Source organism: Gadus morhua, chromosome 8 (genome assembly GCF_902167405.1).
Source record: "Gadus morhua chromosome 8, gadMor3.0, whole genome shotgun sequence".
NCBI classification, from domain to species: Eukaryota; Metazoa; Chordata; class Actinopteri; order Gadiformes; family Gadidae; genus Gadus; species Gadus morhua.
The window spans coordinates 2,881,842-2,902,319 of NC_044055.1; the positions used below are offsets into that span (position 1 = coordinate 2,881,842).

Sequence of the window (20,478 nt, forward strand, 5' to 3'; positions counted from 1 at the left end):
GGTCAGCGCTTTAAAGATCTCCTTCCCCCCCTCGGCTCCTCCCACGGGGGTGAATGTTGTTCTGTTTGTAGTAATGTTTTTGGCCTCTTAGCCTTTGGTCGGACAGTGGAGCAGCGGTCGGTGCTAGGAAGCGGGGAAAAACAAGGGGCGAGCGAGCGAGCAGGCGAGAGGGAGAAGAATAAAAGAGAAACCGAGGGAGAGAGCCAGAGAGAGAGGACACTGCACATCAGTCATGAGCATCTTTGTGGAGCGCCTGATAATCCCAGAGACGCGGGTGTACGTGTGTGTGGAATAACGATGAGACGAGAGCAAACCCACGCCGGCCTTCTGCCCGGCCGTCTGACGGAGTGGAACGCCGTTTATTAGCGGGTGTATGTAGCGGCAGGTTAACAACGTTTGATTTGATCAGATGCTACACGCATACGCACGCGTGTCTGGATATGCACATCTCTGTCTCTTTGTGTGTTTCATCTGTGTGTGTGTGTGTGTGTGTGTGTGTGTGTGTGTGTGTGTGTGTGTGTGTGTGTGTGTGTGTGTGCGTGTGTGTGTGTGTGTGTGTGTGTGTCCATACAGTGGGCTCTCCGTTCAGCTGGTGGGTGGGGGGGCCCGGTGCTGGCGGGGTCCAGTCCTACTGGGGCGGGGCTGTCCCGGGCAGCCGGCAGTGTTCCTGCGGGCTGGAGGAGAGCTGCGTGGACCCCATGTACTACTGCAACTGTGACGCGGACCGCGGGGAGTGGTAGGTCCAGCTGCTGACGTGTGTTGTGGTCACGGGACCACCGGTATACAATGACTATTACATGTTAGGATCACATGACCCTCGGTTTAGAATGGTGCTGCCACATGTTATGATCACATGACCCTCTGTTTAGAATGGAACTGTCATATGTTATGATCACATGACCATCTGTAGAGGAGTTGTTAATGTTTGCTTCAGGGTAGAAAAGCTCCCAAGACATTTCCTAGAGTTATGACGGTGGAAGAGTTTACTTCAAATAGAAAAGAAAGGAAATGGCCGAAGTCCTGTCTTGCTTGGGGTGGCTGAGGCACAGTACACAGTATATATAGATACATTATTCTTCTCAGCCCTTTTCAGTTTTCCGCCTCCAAAGAGCAAAGGTGTCCAACGGCAATTCCAGAAACAGTGAACAGACTCGCCGAACACTGTGGGGGCGATTGGCAGTCAGTTTTCTTCACTTGAACTTCTTCTTCTTTTCTAAGTTTGTTATGTTGATGTATTTATTGAATACACTCAAAGCATCCATCATTAAAACAAATCAAAGAAGAAAATTGGATCAACAAAGAATTGCGATGCATCACCACACGCATCTTTCTCGCAATTTGACTAGACTGGGGGTTTGCCGTAGCGTCAGTGGAGAAGCAGAGGTCACGTGTCACAACAACGGCAGTGTAAAGAAGAGGACTTGGGTTGTAGGAACTGTGGGAACCCACCGTTCATGTGAGAAGTTCGATTTGTTCAATTTTCGTTGGACAGACTCCACGTACAGAATACGTTCCGGAAATGAGCACCAACCTAACCTCCGCCCTCTCCGCTGTTTGTACCCTATACAATACCTTGCCGCCGTCGAAACATCTCTGCGACACCGTGTGTCGAACGGTACTGTCGTATGCTAGGATCGCAGGACTTTCCTGCACAGAATATTCACCATCGTATATTATTATATTACCACGTAGCCATCGAACCATCCTGAGACATTTGAGTTGTGGTGTCATTTTTATAGGTCTTTTTATGTGATGGTACTCTATGGTTTTATTATGGCATAGCCATGCGTACTAACTACCTTTACCATACATTATTAAGAAGGAAATTCAGGTTTATGGTCATTATAAAACGGTAGCATGCATTATGGATCACTGCTTCTGAAATTATACCTTTCTTTGTATCTGTTTCATACTGGATACTGTTTCATTTGTGTTTACATTTGTAAATCAAAATGAACCATCCCATAATTAATAGACTTTTTACTTTACTACGTTATTTTGTTCCTCCATAAACGTCATTAAAGTCTAAATCCACGGAAATGACCACAGTTTTTTACGCTTGAATTCATATAGGAGTAGTTGACCAATGTGTTTGCATAATGTCTCCACGCCCCTTTATATGCTACTTTATATTGTTGTTTGCAAACCCAGGCTGAATATGGTAATATTATTCAGGCTCAAAATGTGAGCGTTCAAGAAAATAAAACAGCATCCATAGTTAATATCATATGTGTATTATATAACATATATATCGTAATATGTAACAATTGAAGAGGAGGAAAACTCACCAGCTCGAGAGTTGAAGGAATGAGAAATAGGATTAACATTTGTTTCATTACCTTCAAGCACAGTATATTTTCTATGAGGAGGCGGAAATTAAAACTTTAAAAACACACAATAGAACCCTACACTCTAGCACACGTGACATTATATCCTACTTCAAACACAGAATATTTAAAGACTATCTATTCTCTTTCTCTCTGATATCAAATCCGCTTGATCCGCTCACGCCCCCAGGCAAATGAAACAGGGTATTTTTAGACATTATTTGCCTTCAGCAAGACTGACCAATAACAACAACATGCCAAACTAAACACTGATCTGAATGTGGGTCCGGGGTCGGTGGGCACCTTCCAAAACAAGGTTCAGAAAGATGCCCAGCTGGTACATATTGTTTTTAAAGAAGATGCAATGGTGTGAAGTCCCTGCTGCCAGGATGATGTATGGCACTCTATGCCTCTTAAAATTATGCTGTCCAAAAATAACCCGTGCAGCTTAAGCTGAAAGACCCTCTCCAGGCTACTTTACCCCCTGCTCTTCCCCACCAAAGCCCTCTAAATGCGCTCCGTCGACGATTATTATTCATCACTGAGCCACTTTGTGTGTGCAAGGAAAAAAAAACACTTAAATAGCTGAGAATGGCGCTCTAAAGTCGCCGTGAAGGGAGAAATGACTTCATTTCACGGTGGTCATATTGTCCCCCTGCTGCACTCCACACTATTTTTAAAAGACTTTAAACAACAAACAGTTAATTTTGTGTTTTTTGCATTTATGCAGATATGATAAACAAATACCCTCTCTGAGTGCTGAAGTATTTTCTGGAAGTTGGTTGTGCGGTGGAAAGAGGCACGCTAAACCCAAATATAAAGATTAACTTTGAACCTAAAGTCTGACATGTCGTGAACCCCCCCCCCCAGCATATGAAGCTTTAGTTTGACACGGCCTTGCCACATCACAGGTTTGCTCTGTACTTGTGATCATTTCTGTTTTGCACTGACTTTCGTCATATGATGGAGATCTAATGATCTCCAGCAGCTGCCTGATGTGTTAATTATGTGTCATATATATATATATATATATATATATATATATATTGTGTGAACATATCTGTCAACCCAGTGATTAATTGTTTGTTTGACGTTCTCTGGTAAAAAGACCTGTGTAATATACGTGGGCATAATGTCCGCTGCTTCTATTATGGTCAGACTTTTTCTGTCCACGATGCATATATCTTACCTATAGTGTATTCATATTTGCACCACTGTCTACACTTCATTCTACTTATTCATGTCATACCCCATACATAAGTCTTTATGTATCTTGCTTGTACCTACATGTGCACTATATGTAAAAAAATATATAGAGAGATGTTCTTCTGCTGTGAATACATTAACGTTTTCGTCCCCAATGTTCTGCCGTCAAAACTGTTCATACTGCATCTATAGTACTTATTTATATATTCCACCGAACATATGTTCATTACTCTTCACTTTGCTGCTTTTTGTTGCACTTCTGGCTAGACGCTATACTGCAATTCCTCGTCTAAGTGCCCTGCTGCTATAAATGTGGCCCAGCTGCAAGATATCAGCAGATCTGCAGTAGCTGGACAGAGAGGGTTATTTGTTCTATCTTTTTGATAGAGGGTAGCTGTGATGGAAGCATGGTATCCCCAGGAATACCTATTAGAAGCCATTTTCGGAATATTGCTAGATTTGTTTTGACCGGGGTGGACGCACGGCGTCCCCCATGTCTCCATTTTGTAAGCTGTTGTGTTGGGTTTTGTTTTGGGGTTTTGTTTCGCTAGCTCCCAGGTAGCCGGCTCTTGTTTTCATTTGACCCCCTGTGTGGGATCATAACGCATCTGTTTTATTCCTCATCCTCTGACCATCGCTCCTCCTCCACCTCTTCCTCTTCTTCCTCTTCCTCCTCTCCTTTCACCTCCTCCAATTCCTCCTTTCCTTCTTCCTTATCCTCTTCCTCCTCATCGGCGTCCTCTCACCATGGCTCCTCCTCTTCCTCCTCCTCTTCCTCCTCCTCTTCCTTCCCTTCTTCCCCTTCCTCTTCCTCCTCGTCCCTCGCCCTCACCCCTGCAGGGCTAGTGACTCCGGCCTGCTGACCCACAAGAAGAGCCTTCCGGTCCGGTCTTTGGTGCTGGGGGACCTGCACAGAGCCGGTTCGGAGGCAGCCTACCGGGTGGGCCCGCTGCGTTGTCATGGCGACAGTGAGTCCACCCCGCCCGGAGCCCCTTCATCATGAACATTACACACCGGGAAAAAAAAAAAAAACGTAATTCATCCACGTTTCTGTTCTTTGTTTTTTTTTAATTCCTTTGTTTTTATCAGAGAACTTCTGGAACGCTGCGTTCTTCGACAAGGAAACGTCGTACCTCCATTTCCCGACGTTCCGGGCGGAGCTGAGTGCAGACATCTCCTTCCTGTTTAAGACCACGGCCTCCTCGGGCGTGTTCCTGGAGAACCTGGGCATTAAGGACTTCATCCGCATCGAGCTCAGCTGTGAGTATCAGACCCAAACAGCTCAGGCTGAAATGGAAGCGCTTCTGGGTGTGTGTCCCGGGTAATGGGACCGGGACAGCTATTAGTCTGTGGATCAATCCGTCCGTACGTCTGACTGTCTGTCTCTCTGTCTGGATGTCTTATTATCCGTCCATCTTTCTGTCCGTCTCTCTGTCTCGATCTGTCGCCGCAATTCAATAGAGATGACGTACATTTGAATACTTTATTGCGATAACGCTATCTTCATATCTTTTTATACCCATCTGTTTAAACCCACCTTTTTATACCCATTCATATCCATCTGGGATCAAGCTGGCCTGTCTGAAGACTATAGATTGGAAGCTGGGGCTTATAATCCCGTTATCTTACATCTTTATCTGTCCGTATCGGGATTACTGACTCATTTCCTGTGCCCATTCTGAACTGTTTGTTTTGTTGGTACTTTTTCTCCGGATTAACGCGCCACCCGTGACTCCTGGACCTCCGTCTGAGAATTGGTGGATATATATATATACAGTATATGTATATGTATATATATATATATATATATATATGGGATGTTGACCACCAACCTTGACCAAGGGGCTGAGTTGGGCTTTGCCGTTTAGATCAAACAGGTTGTTGTTTTTCTCTTCCTATTCTTTTTTATCTCCTGCCGTGTTTTATCTTATCTTTAAAAGACTCCATTTGGTCTAGGAACCAAATTACAAGGCTGTGTACAAAGCCAAGCGTGATTATTTCTATATTTATGTGTTTATTTACTTACTACCTGGTGGGTGGAAGAAAGTTTCCTGTTGGCACAGGGGGTGGATGCTCAGCTCTGCAAGTTACGTTTGAAGGCTGTGAGGAAAGCGTTGGTTGTTATGTCCATATTGACGTCCATTAATGTCCATTGTCCTTCGCATTAACTGATTCTGCGTTAAGTCTATGAAAAGTCGTGAATAATGTAAAACACTTATCACAAAGGACCAGAGACAGAGGTCGTTCTTAAATCTGCTCTGTCCACTGAGTTAAGGCTCTGAAACACTTGGAATTTGCATTTCTCTCCCTCAGATTGTACTACTTATACCACATTGTACTACTTATATATCAGTAAATGAACAAACACACAATCAATCGTTTTTCCGACCAGTGCTTCAGTGACTCATCGTTGCAGCTCTGTTGGGGCGTGTAATAGACTAAAAACGTCTGACTGACGTCCAGAGTTGAGAAAGCCGTGTTCTTGTGTGTGATCTTTAGAGTTCTCTGGAGAGATAGTGGCTCTGCTGATCCGGTTCGTGTGATGGAGGAGCTGGTCAGTGACCTTATCACCGGCCACCAGGCCGTGTTTGTTCTGTTTCTTGCTGGCGAGGGTTTTATGAAACATAGAAGTCAAGAGTGGTCCACTCTTGGTTATTCATCAAAGTTGGTCGTCACCCGGACCACGATGACTTTGAGGTTTGACCGATAATAGCCCGAGGATTTGTTGTCCACGGTTTATGACAGTGTTTTGTGAACAGATATTAAGAAAGAATGCATGAAAGAAAGACATTTAATAACATTCTTGAAAACAAATGAAGACAATTTCAACCCCAAGACATTTATTAAATGTCGCCGGAATAATTTATTCGGACAGTGCAAAAACTATTTTGGTGATTATTATAATAAATCCTATTCGATCGTTAAAAATAAATGGGCTTCTATAATGTATGTATTAACAAACAAGGCTGGTGGCAGAAGCTTAACTGTCTATTTTTTGCTCTAAGACTCCGGGTGTATGTGTGTGTGTGTGTGTGTGTGTGTGTGTGTGTGTGTGTGTGTGTGTGTGTGTGTGTGTGTGTTTTTGTGTGTGTGTGTGTGTGTGTGTGTGTGTGTGTGTGTGTGTGTGTGTGTGTGTGTGTGTGTGTGTGTGTGTGTGTGTGTGTGTGTGTGTGTGTTGTGTGTGTGTGTTTGGAAGGGGGGGGTCCTACTAATCCACTCAAGGCGCGACGCGCACTTCAGTTATTTTTACTCGTGCGTAGCCCCCCCCCCCTGTATGATGATCTCTTTTCCCTCTCCTATGAACGCTGTTGTTTAGAGGCTCCCTAGTGTGCCGTCATAGGATGAGCTGGGAATGTAAGAACGCAGACACACACCTAGCCTCACACCTATCTATATAGGAGGCGTGAACTATCTTATAGAAGGGGTGGGGCTGCTGAACGGTTGGGAGAATGTTGTTATAAAAAGTTAGCAGGAGTCATATTGCTTCTTTTATATCTCTGGGAACTTTCTTTTTCCAAATGAACTTAGTGTTGCATCCTGGGATGTTGCCAGGAGTTAGTAGATGATTGTGGAGGGTTATTGTTCCAACTGGATGTGGAGACTCATGGGCTGTGAAGTTTGGATTCGGACAGATTTCCCTGTTTGGCGGAATGTTCTACGGTTCAACCTTCCAGTGCTATTCCCGGGACTCAGAGAAGCATCTTCAAAGGGCTCTGAGCAGCCTTAAAGCGTTACTTCAAATGATACCAAGTTCAGCCCGCAATCAATTTCTTTCTTCTCGACTTTAGAACAACAAAATCGTTTTGGTTAATATCTATAATTTATAATTAAATCAGGCCGATTCTGCTTGGTCTGTTCACATGGGAATAGACACTGTTTCTGATCAGACGATTTGACATTTACTGAATAATAAAGGACCTCTTCCTTCCATGGTTTTTGGGCTCTAACCTTTAGATAACGGCCAACTCCAAGTTAGGTTCTATACTTTTTAATTAATTATTTATGTTTCACAGTTCAGCTGAATGTTGTTGTCGGAAAACTATTGTTGTCACAAGATAATATTCATTTCCGTAATATTTTTTCTCTCTCTCTCCCCCTCCCCCTCTCTCTCTCTCTCTCTCTCTCTCTCTCTCTCTCTCTCTCTCTCTCTCTCTCTCTCTCCCCCTCTCCCTCCCTCCCTCCCTCTCTCTCTCTCTCTCTCTCTCTCTCTCTCCCCCTCTCTCTCCCCCTCTCCCTCCCTCCCTCCCTCCCTCCCCCAGCCTCCACTGAGGTGCTGTTCTCCTTCGACGTGGGCAACGGGCCCCTGGAGGTGCGGGTGAGGGCCCCCCGGCCGCTGGACGACGACCGGTGGCACCGCGTGCGGGCCGAGCGCAACGTGAAGGAGGCGTCGCTCAGCGTGGACGCGCTGCCCGTTGCTACGCGAGAGGCCCCCGACGATGGGCACGTCCGCCTGCAGCTCAACAGCCTGCTCTTCATAGGTGAGCCGGGGGGGGGGGGGGGGGGGGGGGGGGGAGTAACTGTAGCTGTGAGGAATATCGATTCTTAACCGCGCTCTATCTGTCTTCCTTTCACCATATCCCCCTCTCCGTCCCTCGCTGACTGCATCCATCTTTCTATCTGCCTTCCTTTCACCATATCCCCCTCTCCGTCTCTCGCTGACTGCATCCATCTTTCTATCTGTCTTCCTTTCACCATATCCCCCTCTCCGTCTCTCGCTGACTGCATCCATCTTTCTATCTGTCTTTCTCTCTCTATATCCACTTTCAATCCGTCTTTCTCTCTATAAAACCATTTCTCTTTCTTTCTTTCTCTTTGTCCACCTCTCTGTCTCTCGCTGAATGTATCCATCTTTCTGTCTGTCTTTCTCTCTCTATATCAACGCCTCGATCTGGCTTTCTCTCTCTAAATCCACTTTCTACCTGTCGTTCTTTCTCTATATACACTTTCTATCTTTCTTTCTCTCTCTATATCCACTTTCTATCTGTATTGCTCTCTCTATACCCACCTCTCTACCTGTCTTTCTCTCTCTATATTCACTTTCTATCTGTCTTTCCCTCTCTATATCAACATTCTATCTTTCTTTCTCTCTCTATATCCACCTCTCTCTCTCTCATTCTCTGACTATATCCACCTCTCTTTCCATCTCTCACTATATCCCCTCTCTATCGCATCAAAGCTGTCTCTCTGTACCACTGGCTGCTTTCAAACTGTTGGTAAAAGGAGCTGAGTTCTGGTTTCCTACGTAGTGAACTATAAACACACCAACAGACACGCATATGTACCCTCACTCACACACACACACACACACACACACACACACGCACACGCACACGCACACACACAGGCAAGCATGCACGCATATGCAAGCTTCTCAACAGACTGCACAAAAACAAATCATTACTGCCATCCAGTTTCTCTCTCGCTCATTACCTTCCTCTGGCCTCTATGTAAACTGTCACTCTGAACACAGCGACCAAAGTAAAGACAAGATAATCTCTCAGTTATGTTATTATTATGCACCTGCTTCAACAGTAGCTTTACCCGAGGTCTGGTTCACACGTCTTTCAAGCCTGGCACACTGTACGCCTGTTTTAATGTTTTGCAGTGCTTGTGCCTTGAGCCACTTGAGCCACTGATCTCTGAGTAGGTGCCTTCATTCCGTTTTAATGCTCAGCGAGAAAGTTGGAAATCGGTGTGTGCAGAGATTTCTCCGAAATTCTCAAACTGTGTGTGGCACCACAACAGTGTAGGGCATCTGTTCATTCACACTTATTGTCCTGAGATTGTACTGGCCTGAATTAACTGAGTTCACATTCACACCCTGTTATTCTCCAATCATGGTTGTAGGAACACCCACCCACCCGTTTGTTTCATTCCTTTATCATAAAAAGGGAAAGTACAAAAGGAGTGGATTGGTCTAAAAAGTGGATTTGTCTAAAATGATGCAGACATAAATAGATTGTGTCCATGCATAGTCTGGATAATGGGATTTAAATGACTTGTTGGAAAAGGCTGGACCCTTTTCTGACTGGTTAACTGACACTCGGGATATGATTCACTCTATTCATTCAACTCTTGGGACATCAGTGTAGAACCCCTGGCCGTTATGACCTGCTGTCCCATTTTGGAGTTGTGTTCTGAACCGATAACTCCAGCTCCAAAAACAACGGTCTAAGGCCGTGTTCACATCTAGCGTTTTTTGTAACACGGAAAAGTTGAGCCGACCGTTTAAAAAAAACAAAAAAAACCTGGCAGCGTTTTTTGTCCTATAAGCACAGAGAGCTTTTTTTTCTATCGCCTAGCAACGAACCCATTCTAGACCCGACGTTACTCGCCTACTACGTATCCAGGCTAGAGCCCATTAGACATGTCGTAGATCTCGACATGTTGTTAAAACTAACTGTAATTAAAACTATTAATCGCTCCACCGGCACTTTCCCGAGTTATTTGTCCGCCATTGTTTCTTGTTTTGACAGTTGAGAGTTTCCTTCGTGACGAAGTGTCAATGTTCCGCTTGTGATTGGTCAGTTGCCAAAAAGACGTCTGACGTCGGCCGCTTTCTTCCTGAAAGTTGAACTTTTTTCAACGCTCCGTATGGCAGAAAAGAATGCTGGGAGAGACCAGTTGAGACCAGTAAAACCAGTGGGCCAGTCTTTACATCTGGCTTTAGCCATGAAATAAATATCTTTCAGTCGATTCTGAAGCTGACATGGAGTCTCTCCTGGACTGATGTCTGGCTCCCAGAACCTTTGGCCGTACACATCTTCATTGATCTCATGCTTCATGCGAATCATTTGTTTCCCCAGGTCATAGTTCACCAACTCATTCATGTCCCCGTGAATGTACATAAGCGCTCCTGGCAGCAACTGCAGTACCCAATCTGTCTTCAGACACCTGTGGACTGTGGCTACAGGCTCAAATGTCACGCGATATTGCTCAATATCATCCCCCTCATCCGACTTGGGAATCGTAGCTCTAGACCAGGCTCCGCCCTAAGCACGGTAAGATGAGGTGGTGTGGATGGTGGTGTTGTCGCTGACCCAGTGGTGGTGGGGTTGGTGGTGGTGGCCAGGCCTTCCACAGCCTGGCCAGCAGCCGTCGCCCTCTCCCTGTCAGCCTGTTGCTCGTTCCCCTCAAAACATTCTCATAGTTGCCATTTTAGTTTGTCGTGCAATAATAACAACAACAACCCGAAAACAAACAGCCTCCTAGTGAGTCTGCACACAACCGTCTCTCTTGAATCTACTAGGAGGATGAGCTGCTTAAATACCCCACTGGACGCCTCCCTTGATTATAATGATCCAATCTTGAATGAGAGCCCGAGGAAGCTAAGTAGACTGGAAATTATTATTCATCGCGCATAATCATTCAAAAGGCAAACTAGATGAATAAAGATAAAGGATAAATACATGTTAGATATTGGTCAGCTATTCTGTTTTAAAACAAACAAGGGAAGAACTAAATAGTAAATCCATGAATCTATGAAAACAATGAACGGTATGCTAATACCAGTTGTTCTCCATTACCATGAGGAGACACATGATTACTGGATTGTTTTTTTTGGTTGTGTATAATAGACCTGTTGTTGCAGGTTTTGAATAATGTCTGTTCTAAGTAATTAGTAAAGGAAATAAAAAGAATATTGTGCGCTCATTTTATTAATGGGGAGAAGGTCAGGTGGCGAGGTATGGAGAACCTTTTCAGAGTAAATATTATGGATGTCGTGTTTTATCAGTAAACAGCCAGTCCGCGGGGAAACCCCACCAACATACACTGATTACATTGGCCGGAGGCAGGAGAGTTGCGGTGAATATTAATGTGTTTACCCGACAAAGGCGCGTAGATGACTTCCTGGCTTAGCCTTGTATGGTAAACACCCTGTGTAGCTGTTAGTGTTTACCATGGGGTTGCTAGCATATCAAACAATGCTAAAAGGACTGGGCTTTTAGAAAGGGGCAATGCTAATGGTTTCCTGCGTGAAGGTGTGTGAGTGACGTCTGTACAGATCATCAGAGTATCCGAGATCCAAGAGTGTCTAGAATAGCTGAGATCTGATAAGGAGAGTTCAGCTTGTGTACTTTGTATGCAGGAGAGACCCATACAGCTAGTGGGTTATACTAGTGAGAGGAGAGTGAGAGGAGAGGGGTTATATTAGTGAGAGGACAGCTCGTGGGTGATATTAGTGAGAGAACTGCTCGACAGGTAGTTGGGTTGTATCAGTGAGGGACCCGCTTGGCAAATAGACTGCAGCGCTCCGTACAGTAATGTTTTTGTCAAATGGCTCTCGCCTCAGGCAAAAACCTGGTAACTCCACTTTTTTTTTTCTTGTTGTACAATAGTTTCTCCAGCGTGCCCCACCGTAGCGAAGCCAATAATAGAACGCGGTTTGGCCACGGGTGGGATTGTGGTGTGAAAATTAAAATTGTCGAGAACTAATTACTGCTAATTACTATTATAATTAGAATTTGTTCACACCAAGTATTCCATCGTTTCAATTGAGAGACAGACCAATTTGAGATGCTCTAAATTTAGTAAATGAGTGTGGCGAGTCATTTTAATGTATGAGAACCATCGTGTTTTGTTGAAGCGAGCACGACCTCACGAGTCATGAGCAGCGAAGACGTTTGTGTGAACTCAGTGCTGATGCGTAGAGGGAGTTGACAGGCCCCCCCATTGTGTCGGGTTAATAATAAAACATGAGACTGACTTAAAGGATGATTGGTTTATAATACATGCCGCCGTTTGCATCAAGGCTCTTAATGACACATTTATCAATTCTTTATGTGTCCATCGGAAAAAAGCTTTCGCATACGTTCAGAAGCCCCTTTTCACACAGGCTCGTTAGCCGTGATATAACGAGACATCAGGAGTCCTTTAATCATGCAACATGTTAAATAACCCATAGAACAGTGTGTGCCATGCGTGCATTGTGCTCTTACCCCGACTGACAAGACCAAGTGCCGGCGCCTTGTCTCTCTGTGGCTGTCAGTGCAGAGAGAACTAAAAAAGGGCAGCCTTGCATTTTAACTAGGGCTGTCAAGCGATATTTAATCACGATTAATCGCATTAATGTCATAGTTAACTCACGATTAATCGCGATTAATCATATATATTTTTTCTATGCTAAATATCCCTTGAATTCTTTGTCCCATTCATTTTTCTCATTTTAATGCTCTTATCAACATGGAGAAGTGCATCGGCTTGCCTTGTGCATATACTGATCAAAACAGGACGATACAAAAAGAAGCCTATAATGCAATTAAATAGCAGTCAGGCTACTGCTTCTTTGTTTTGAGCCCAAAAATAAATAAATATAAAATTCAAAGAAATAATAATTTGCGTTAATCGCGCGTTAAAAAATTTAACGCCGTTAAAATTGTTTTGCGTTAACGCCGTTAATGACGCGTTTAACTGACAGCTCTAATTTTAACGGAACCCTATACCTTCAGTGATCCAAGACCTCCCTTGTTATTGTTGACTCTACATTTACCGAGCACATCGTCTGTGTACTTATCCACTGTTACGCGCCAGGTACGTCCTTTGATGCTCACTGTGTGCACAGCGTCCTTCACGTTTCGTTTAGTTCAACTGGTAGGTTTGAGCCCTATAGGGTCCGGGAGGTTGACGGCACACCACGCTACAACGCTACGGTGACCGCGCCACGTTTAGAGGTCAATACCTCTGTTGGGCCAATAGTACGTTCCCTGCAGTAGAGGAGACGGGAGTTTCCTCCTTTCTCCCACTGCATTCCTAAAACCCTAGTGTTTTTTTTTATAGATCAAAATACTACTCTCTGTTCAAAGTACTTCATTTTTACGGTTGATTCCACCCTGACGCTCCTGAAACAGCAGCCACCTCTATTGAAGGATTACACCAGTCCGGTTTGGTGCTGCCGCCTCACCAAATGGTGCCAGGCGTGGCGTAACTTCACATTCCCTGAATAAAAGCACATGCAGTATCTCCACTTCAAAGTATCCTAGCGTTAGGCCCCGACCTGCCACTGAGCGGTTAATGATTAAATAACTCGGGTGATGCTGCGAGCACAGAGACGGCACATATGGAATCAAGCTGCGATTCCTCTGCGTTGTGAAAAGGTGAGAATGCATAATTGATTGTTGTGCTATTTTTTCTCCACTTTCTGTGCAGCAAGATATACCCACCGTACAGTGATATACCGACGCGTGGCGCAGGGGGGAAAAGAACGCTCTGCGCCAGTTGCAAACTAGCAACGACACACGCACCAGTGATTAAGTCAATTGCGCCGGAGGCAAGACAGGGCCCAGAGTGTTTTTGTCACTTACTGGGATCCACATTGTAGGTCTGACCTGACCATGATTGCAGTGATGATTTGTCTCTTTTATTTTTTAATTACTTTTGCAAATGTCGGCAAACATCAGGTTTTCTCGTGGCTGGCTTAACTGTATTCACATCTCTACTCTTCCTCAGATCCGTCACTGCAGCCAGCCTCATGAACCATGCGAGTTTAAATTACGGGAATTTTCATGTGTTGCGTAGAACATTTTTTATAGTGTCCAATTGAAATATGCTATGCAATTTCATATCGAATCCCATCTCTGATAGAGGCTCCCCTGTCCTTGCCTGCTTGTTAATAGCTGGTTCGGGTTTTCATATATATGGATATAAGCTTGCACCGAAACATAGAGGGTCTGAGAGGCTGCCTTTACTGAAAAATACAGAGGCAGTCGCTCAGAGATTGATAACGTTGACAGCAACCTTCTGTCTCCAAACGCTGAGGACTGCAAATGATATATGCCTGACAATCTGTAGCCTTTAATGATTGTGTGGGTGTGTGTGTGTGTGTGTGTGTGTGGTCTCAGGCTTAAATCATGGTTGCTTCTGTATCACAACCTTGCTAACCAGTTGCTCTCAGGTGTGTTTGTTTGGGTGTGTGTGTCTGTGTGCCGGGAGCGCATATCATGCAGTATGTCAGGCTCCTGACACCTGAAGTGGGTTTCACCGTTTGTGCTGCTGTGCTAAAGGAACTTAGTTGCATTTGAATGCCCAATGAAATCTGCCACACTAATTAGGCGAGCCAACTGGAAACGTATGAAGGTGTTCAGTATGCGTTTCCTCACATCCGAGGTATCCTGAAAACTGGATGAAAACACTATCTCAGACAAGCAGTGAGAGTCAAAGCCACTGAATGTGTTCTTTGTTGTTTATGCTCCGCTGCTATTTTCCTGTCAAATTGTACGGAGGAAAAAAAGCACACAAAGAACAACACAAGCCAGGCCGCTGACAAGACAATGCACGAATTGGCTGTCGAAGACAGCAGAACGTTAGTGAATGAGAGGAGAGAGTGGGTCTGGTGGTGGAGGGCGAGATGCAGACACCCGCGTCGTCTCTCGCTCCCTCGCCACATGACGTCGGGGCGGGTTAACAAATGTCCTCTGATGCAGAGGTCGTGGGGAGGTCAGTAGGCCAGAAAGACATCGCGTCGTGAACAACATCGCCCTTTTTATGAGGACTGATGCGGGAGTCGACCCTCGTCGTCGGAACGCTGAAGCGTGAGGTTTTATGGGTTCGATGGCTCCATTGTCTGGTGTACACGCGATCGATCTGCACCGTCTGCGCCTTAATCGCCCGCCTCCGTGCTCAGCGCGATCGCTCAGGCTAAGAGCATCTCGCACTCACGGGCTCAGACCTCCTGATAATAATGGGACTGACGCACGCAGACGTCTGGAGGAAAGGGGAAGGGTGTCTGTGTACCTAGACGAAACAACATCGAGAGCGCTCATACATCGTTTCCGACGTTAATCTACAACCCCTGGCTCTGCTTCTCGCCTTCCTCTCTCCCCACCCCAGGGGGCACGGCGTCCAGGCAGAAGGGCTTCCGGGGCTGCATCCGGGCGCTGCGGCTGAACGAGGAGACCCAGGACCTGGAGGAGAGGGCCCGCATCACCCCGGGGGTCCAGCCCGGCTGCCCCGGCCACTGCAGCAGCTACGGTTCGCTGTGCCGCAACCAGGGCCGCTGTGTGGAGAGGAGCCAGGGTTTCACCTGCGACTGCGGCCCGTCGGCCTACACCGGGGCCTTCTGTCATCGAGGTAACGCCGCTCTACGTTATATACATTATATACTTAAGCAATATCACACTCGAGGTCGCTCGATTCGGCCGGCCGAATCACGGCAGCGCTGATATAGAGCGACAACATCGCGACCTCGAGTGTGATATTGCTTTTATACAACAGTTATACTGGTAAAATGTACTTTTAACAATAATAATTGACAATAGATTGGGATTTGTCCCTTTATTTAATCACATAAACTAAATGAAATTGCTACCGCCAACAAAAATAGATCCCCACTGAGCGGACTGCTGCCAAGCAACATATAGACAAAACAACACTCAACAGTTGAAGTAAGTTGGTTACAGCTGGAATGTGCGGTGATCTTGACAGTTGGTTTGCAGTTTGGTGAACAGTCCGAGTGGTGTTGGACGCTCATATCAGCGCTCCCGCAGAGCATGGAATGTCTCTTGTCCAATCAAATTACTCGCTCAGAACCACTGTTGTATACTGTGGACTGTACACCTACTGTCATAGAGGTAACAGTATATGCTTTACATTATATACTGTCTACTATGCATAGAGGTTAACCTATATATTATACATGATACTATACATTATACAGTATACAATACACTTTATACTATAAATAATAATAATAATAATAATACATTTAATTTAGAGGCGCCTTTCAAGACACCCAAGGTCACCTTACAGAGCATATAGTCATCATAAATCGTTTAAAAAAAAAACAAGACATTGTGGAAAAAAATAAATAAAAAAATAAATAAACATAATAAATAAAAAAAAACACATACATATACTATACATTATACTACCTACAGGGGTACACATGGTACGCAAGTAGGAATGCACGGCCATAACGTGGGATGCGTAACGTCACTTGTGTCACTAAAACACTTTTGTGTAACTTACGGGAGGTCGAAAAAAAACGAAATACAAAGAAAAGGAAAATCGTTTTTTTCGAAAAGTGGCACCAAGATGTGCCGTGGCTCGAAATGAACGATAAGCGCAATGAAATGTGCGCTCATGTGAACTGTGTGCGCTGTGCACCGCGCACACACTGGAGAACTGCGCAAAATCAGCTGATCGCAACGTTCCTTTTGTCAGATAATCAAACGCTCCGTGGTCGATCTGCTGCAGTTTGATAAAAAAAAAGGTGACGCAAGAAAACCTCTGTGAAACTGGGTACGTTTCATAAGATCCGATGTTACGTGTGGGGCTATGTCTGGGGGTGCGTACCAAACACCATCTCCTGGCACTCAACTGAGTAACTCTATAAAGAAGTTATGTGCACCCCTGACTATACATGATATACTGTGGGCTATACATCATAAATTATATACAAGACTTTATCAGCGCTCAGACCTGGACTTTGTTAAATGCTGCCTTCCCAGGTGCCTCCACCCACTCACACAACGCAGTGAGTGGCCGCTTTATTTAAATGTTTAACGCGGCCAAAATATATCATAAATCTCTCCCTACTTGTAATAAGAGGCTAGTATTTGGTAACCAATTGCAATGGTATTATCCCTTCCCTTCCTGGCGATTTGTCATCCAGAGTAGTGTGTGTGTGTGTGTGTGTGTGTGTGTGTGTATTTGTTCTTGGCATGCTTTCAATGGCCCTATCATAATTTCATAATTTCACTGAAACGGCACAATGCAAAAAAACTTTTATTTTGGTTTTGGGATACTTGATTTCATTGACTTCATTTGAAGTACCCCCATCTGTCAAAGCTGTTTGTCATTTAAGGGACTTGAGTGGGGTTTGTTTCCCATGAGACCATTATGTTAAACACAGAACAACCAACCGTTATACACTACAACTGTACACTGGACAGCAAGGCCTTCGGTCGTAGAGGTAACACAGTCCTATAGAGACTATTTATTTATAATTAAATATATACTTTTGAATGTACTCAATAGACTATATACTATGGTCTATATGATATAGAGTCTATTGTGTATAGTCCATAGTGTACAGTATATATATTTGCCTTCACCTCAAGAGTGTGTGTGTGTGGGGGGGGGGGGGGGTGAGGTGATTTACATCTCACGACAGACACCGTCATCCATCAACCGCAGGTCTTGGCAAAAACAGGCCAGAGCCCTTAAAGTGCAGTTTAACTATGACGTCGGCCCAGCACTCGGACAGCCCGCAGGCGATGTATCAAGTGACACTTCATCACTCCTCTTCATCACTCCTCTTCTCCACCTCCATTGGATGGGAGCGCTGATTCACTGCCAGCGCCGTCCCTCTGCCGACAGCCTCCCAGTGTGGGCTGCACACTTAAACCCACTCCAGCGCATCAGCGGATCCCAGCACACCGACACAGCGCTCCCACCGCCCAGCATAAATAACTTCTAAGCTGCCACGGGGAAGATCAAGAGAGTCGGGGAGCAGAAGGAAAGAAGCAGAAGAAGAGGGATTCGTTTGTTGTTAAAAGTTTATCTGATGTCTCAAAAAAAGTGAATCACAACTCATAGCCGCGTCGCTTCTTTACGGGGTGACGGGAAGAAGGCGTTGGTGCGTGGGCTGTGGGTACGGTGGGTTCAGCCAGCACCTGGAGGCGCCCTGCCGGAGCGTCAGAGGAACAGCGCTGTGGTTGACATCGCTCTGGGAGAGAGTGTTTATAATTAGGAGGCATGTGGCGTGGTTCCTCTCGGCTGTCAGCCAATGGGAGGGCTATGTCGGCTCGCTAATTAGGCGGCGAGTGCGTATCACAGCTGCTGCTGACTCCTGACTTGTGCTAGGGGTCACCTGACACTCTCCATCCGAGCTGCACACACGGTCATGGAAAAATAGACCATGTAATGGGGGACAAGGTGGTACTTCATCATCCAACACAAGAAATCCCGAATGATCTATTTGCAATGTGAGCCAACGTCTGAATCTACAGATTGTTTCGTCTTTCTTTTCGCCATTTTGAAGTTGAGACTTCCAAAGATAATAAAGCCTGAGCTCGAACTCCTCCGACTCATTTCAACCTCTTGTCTTCATATCCAGAGGTGTCCGCCATCTTCAAGTCTACGACGTCAGCCCGCTACTCCTTCAGGGAGCCGTATGAGCAGAGCCGGAACGCCAGTGCCCTGTCCTCGTCCATCTACAGCGAGGTCACACTGCGGGGAGAAGACATCTCCCTGAGCTTCAGGACCAGGCAGAGCCCCGCCCTTCTTCTCTACGTCTCCTCCTACTACAAGGAGCATCTGGCGCTGCTCATCAACAAGCATGGTGAGAGGGGGCTTTTACTTTGAAAGAGGGGCTTTTACTTTGAAAGAGGCGCTTTTACTTTGACGAGGGGGGCTAAAAGCACAATTCTAGAGGCTCAGAGGCTATCTTCTATCTTACGTTTTAATGTCACAGCAGTTTGTCGTCTGATGGCTGGAACAATTGAAAGTTGTACGCTTTCAGTTGTGCAATAACCTTTTGTTGTTGGACAGTCCGTTGTTAGCAACTTTGAATTAAATTAGAAGCTATGGTTTGCCTGATTTGTTGTGAATGTAATTTGCAGATTGAAGTGAGGAGAAAGGCCATATGCTAGACTAGTGTAAGTCCAGCAACCAAACTCCTATCTCTGTCTGTACTTCAGGATTACAAACCTACTTTTTCGGCATCGTCTCAGCGGGGTTCAAATTAATATTGTGTCATCCTAGTGTTGTTGCAGAACAAATAACAGGCGAAAATATTCATAATTATTGTCCATTTTAAGAGGATTATTACATTCATAGTGTTTGAAGGAATAATTATTATGGGGTTCCTGATAATTTCACTTTGAAGAAGCAAAGATGCAAGTTTGGTTAAAGCAAGGTTATATAAATAATTGTTTTTTTTCTGAACCAAACCTCTGCTCTGTAATTCTCCAAGAATTATAAAACTTTAATTAGGTTTAGTCTCCTATTGTTGATGATGAATTAGCGGTAATCCTCTTAATTCTGAAACCTTTCTTATTACAGCAGCAGCTACTTTGTAACGGGCTATGATTATAATGCAAGTCAAGGACATGTTCAGCCAGGAGAATGTACTTTCGGAACAAAAATCATTTGAATGAGTGGTGCTTGAGATCGAATGGTTCTCAAGCTGATGGGGTTAACATGTTAGTACAAGTAGACTCACAGTATGTACAACTAGTACTAGTAAAGAGACAGTATATACAGCATAGTACCGGTGGAGGGCCAGTATGTACAGTATAGTATTAGTAAAGTAGCAGTATGGGAAGCATAGTATTAGTAAAGTACCAGTGTGTGTATAGCAGAGTATTAGTAAAGTAGCAGTGTGTGTATAGCAGAGTATTAGTAAAGAGGCAGTATTACAGCCGAGTATTAGAAAAGTAGCAATATGTACAGCACAGTATTAGTATTAGCAGTATTACAGCAGAGTATTAATAAAGTAGGGGTGTGTACAGCACAGTATTAGTTAAGTAGCAGTATTTCAAGCAGAGTATTAGTAAAGTAGGGGTGTGTACAGCAGAGTATTAGTAAAGCAGCAGTATTACAGCAGAGTATTAGTAAAGTAGGGGTGTGTACAGCACAGTATTAGTTAAGTAGCAGTATTTCAAGCAGAGTATTAGTAAAGTAGGGGTGTGTACAGCAGAGTATTAGTAAAGCAGCAGTATTACAGCAGAGTATTAATAAAGTAGGGGTGTGTACAGCACAGTATTAGTTAAGTAGCAGTATTTCAAGCAGAGTATTAGTAAAGTAGGGGTGTGTACAGCAGAGTATTAGTAAAGCAGCAGTATTACAGCAGAGTATTAGTAAAGTAGGGGTGTGTACAGCAGAGTATTAGTAAAGTAGGGGTGTGTACAGCAAAGTATTAGTAAAGCAGCAGTATTACAGCAGAGTATTAGTAAAGTAGGGGTGTGTACAGCAGAGTATTAGTAAAGCAGCAGTATTACAGCAG

General features: G+C 44.7%; 1 protein-coding gene across 5 annotated transcripts in view; it reads left to right on the forward strand.

The window, feature by feature from the left end:
* LOC115548603 (contactin-associated protein-like 4) overlaps positions 1-20,478 on the forward strand; it is a 172,419-nt gene that overhangs the window by 138,842 nt on the left and 13,099 nt on the right. For all 5 annotated transcript variants that reach the window (XM_030363353.1, XM_030363354.1, XM_030363351.1 and 2 more), the window contains 6 exons: positions 574-736; positions 4,374-4,501; positions 4,623-4,793; positions 7,793-8,011; positions 15,360-15,599; positions 18,589-18,813. In XM_030363353.1, the coding sequence (XP_030219213.1) occupies positions 574-736; positions 4,374-4,501; positions 4,623-4,793; positions 7,793-8,011; positions 15,360-15,599; positions 18,589-18,813 (1,146 nt within the window). The remainder of the gene's footprint in view (positions 1-573; positions 737-4,373; positions 4,502-4,622; positions 4,794-7,792; positions 8,012-15,359; positions 15,600-18,588; positions 18,814-20,478) is intronic.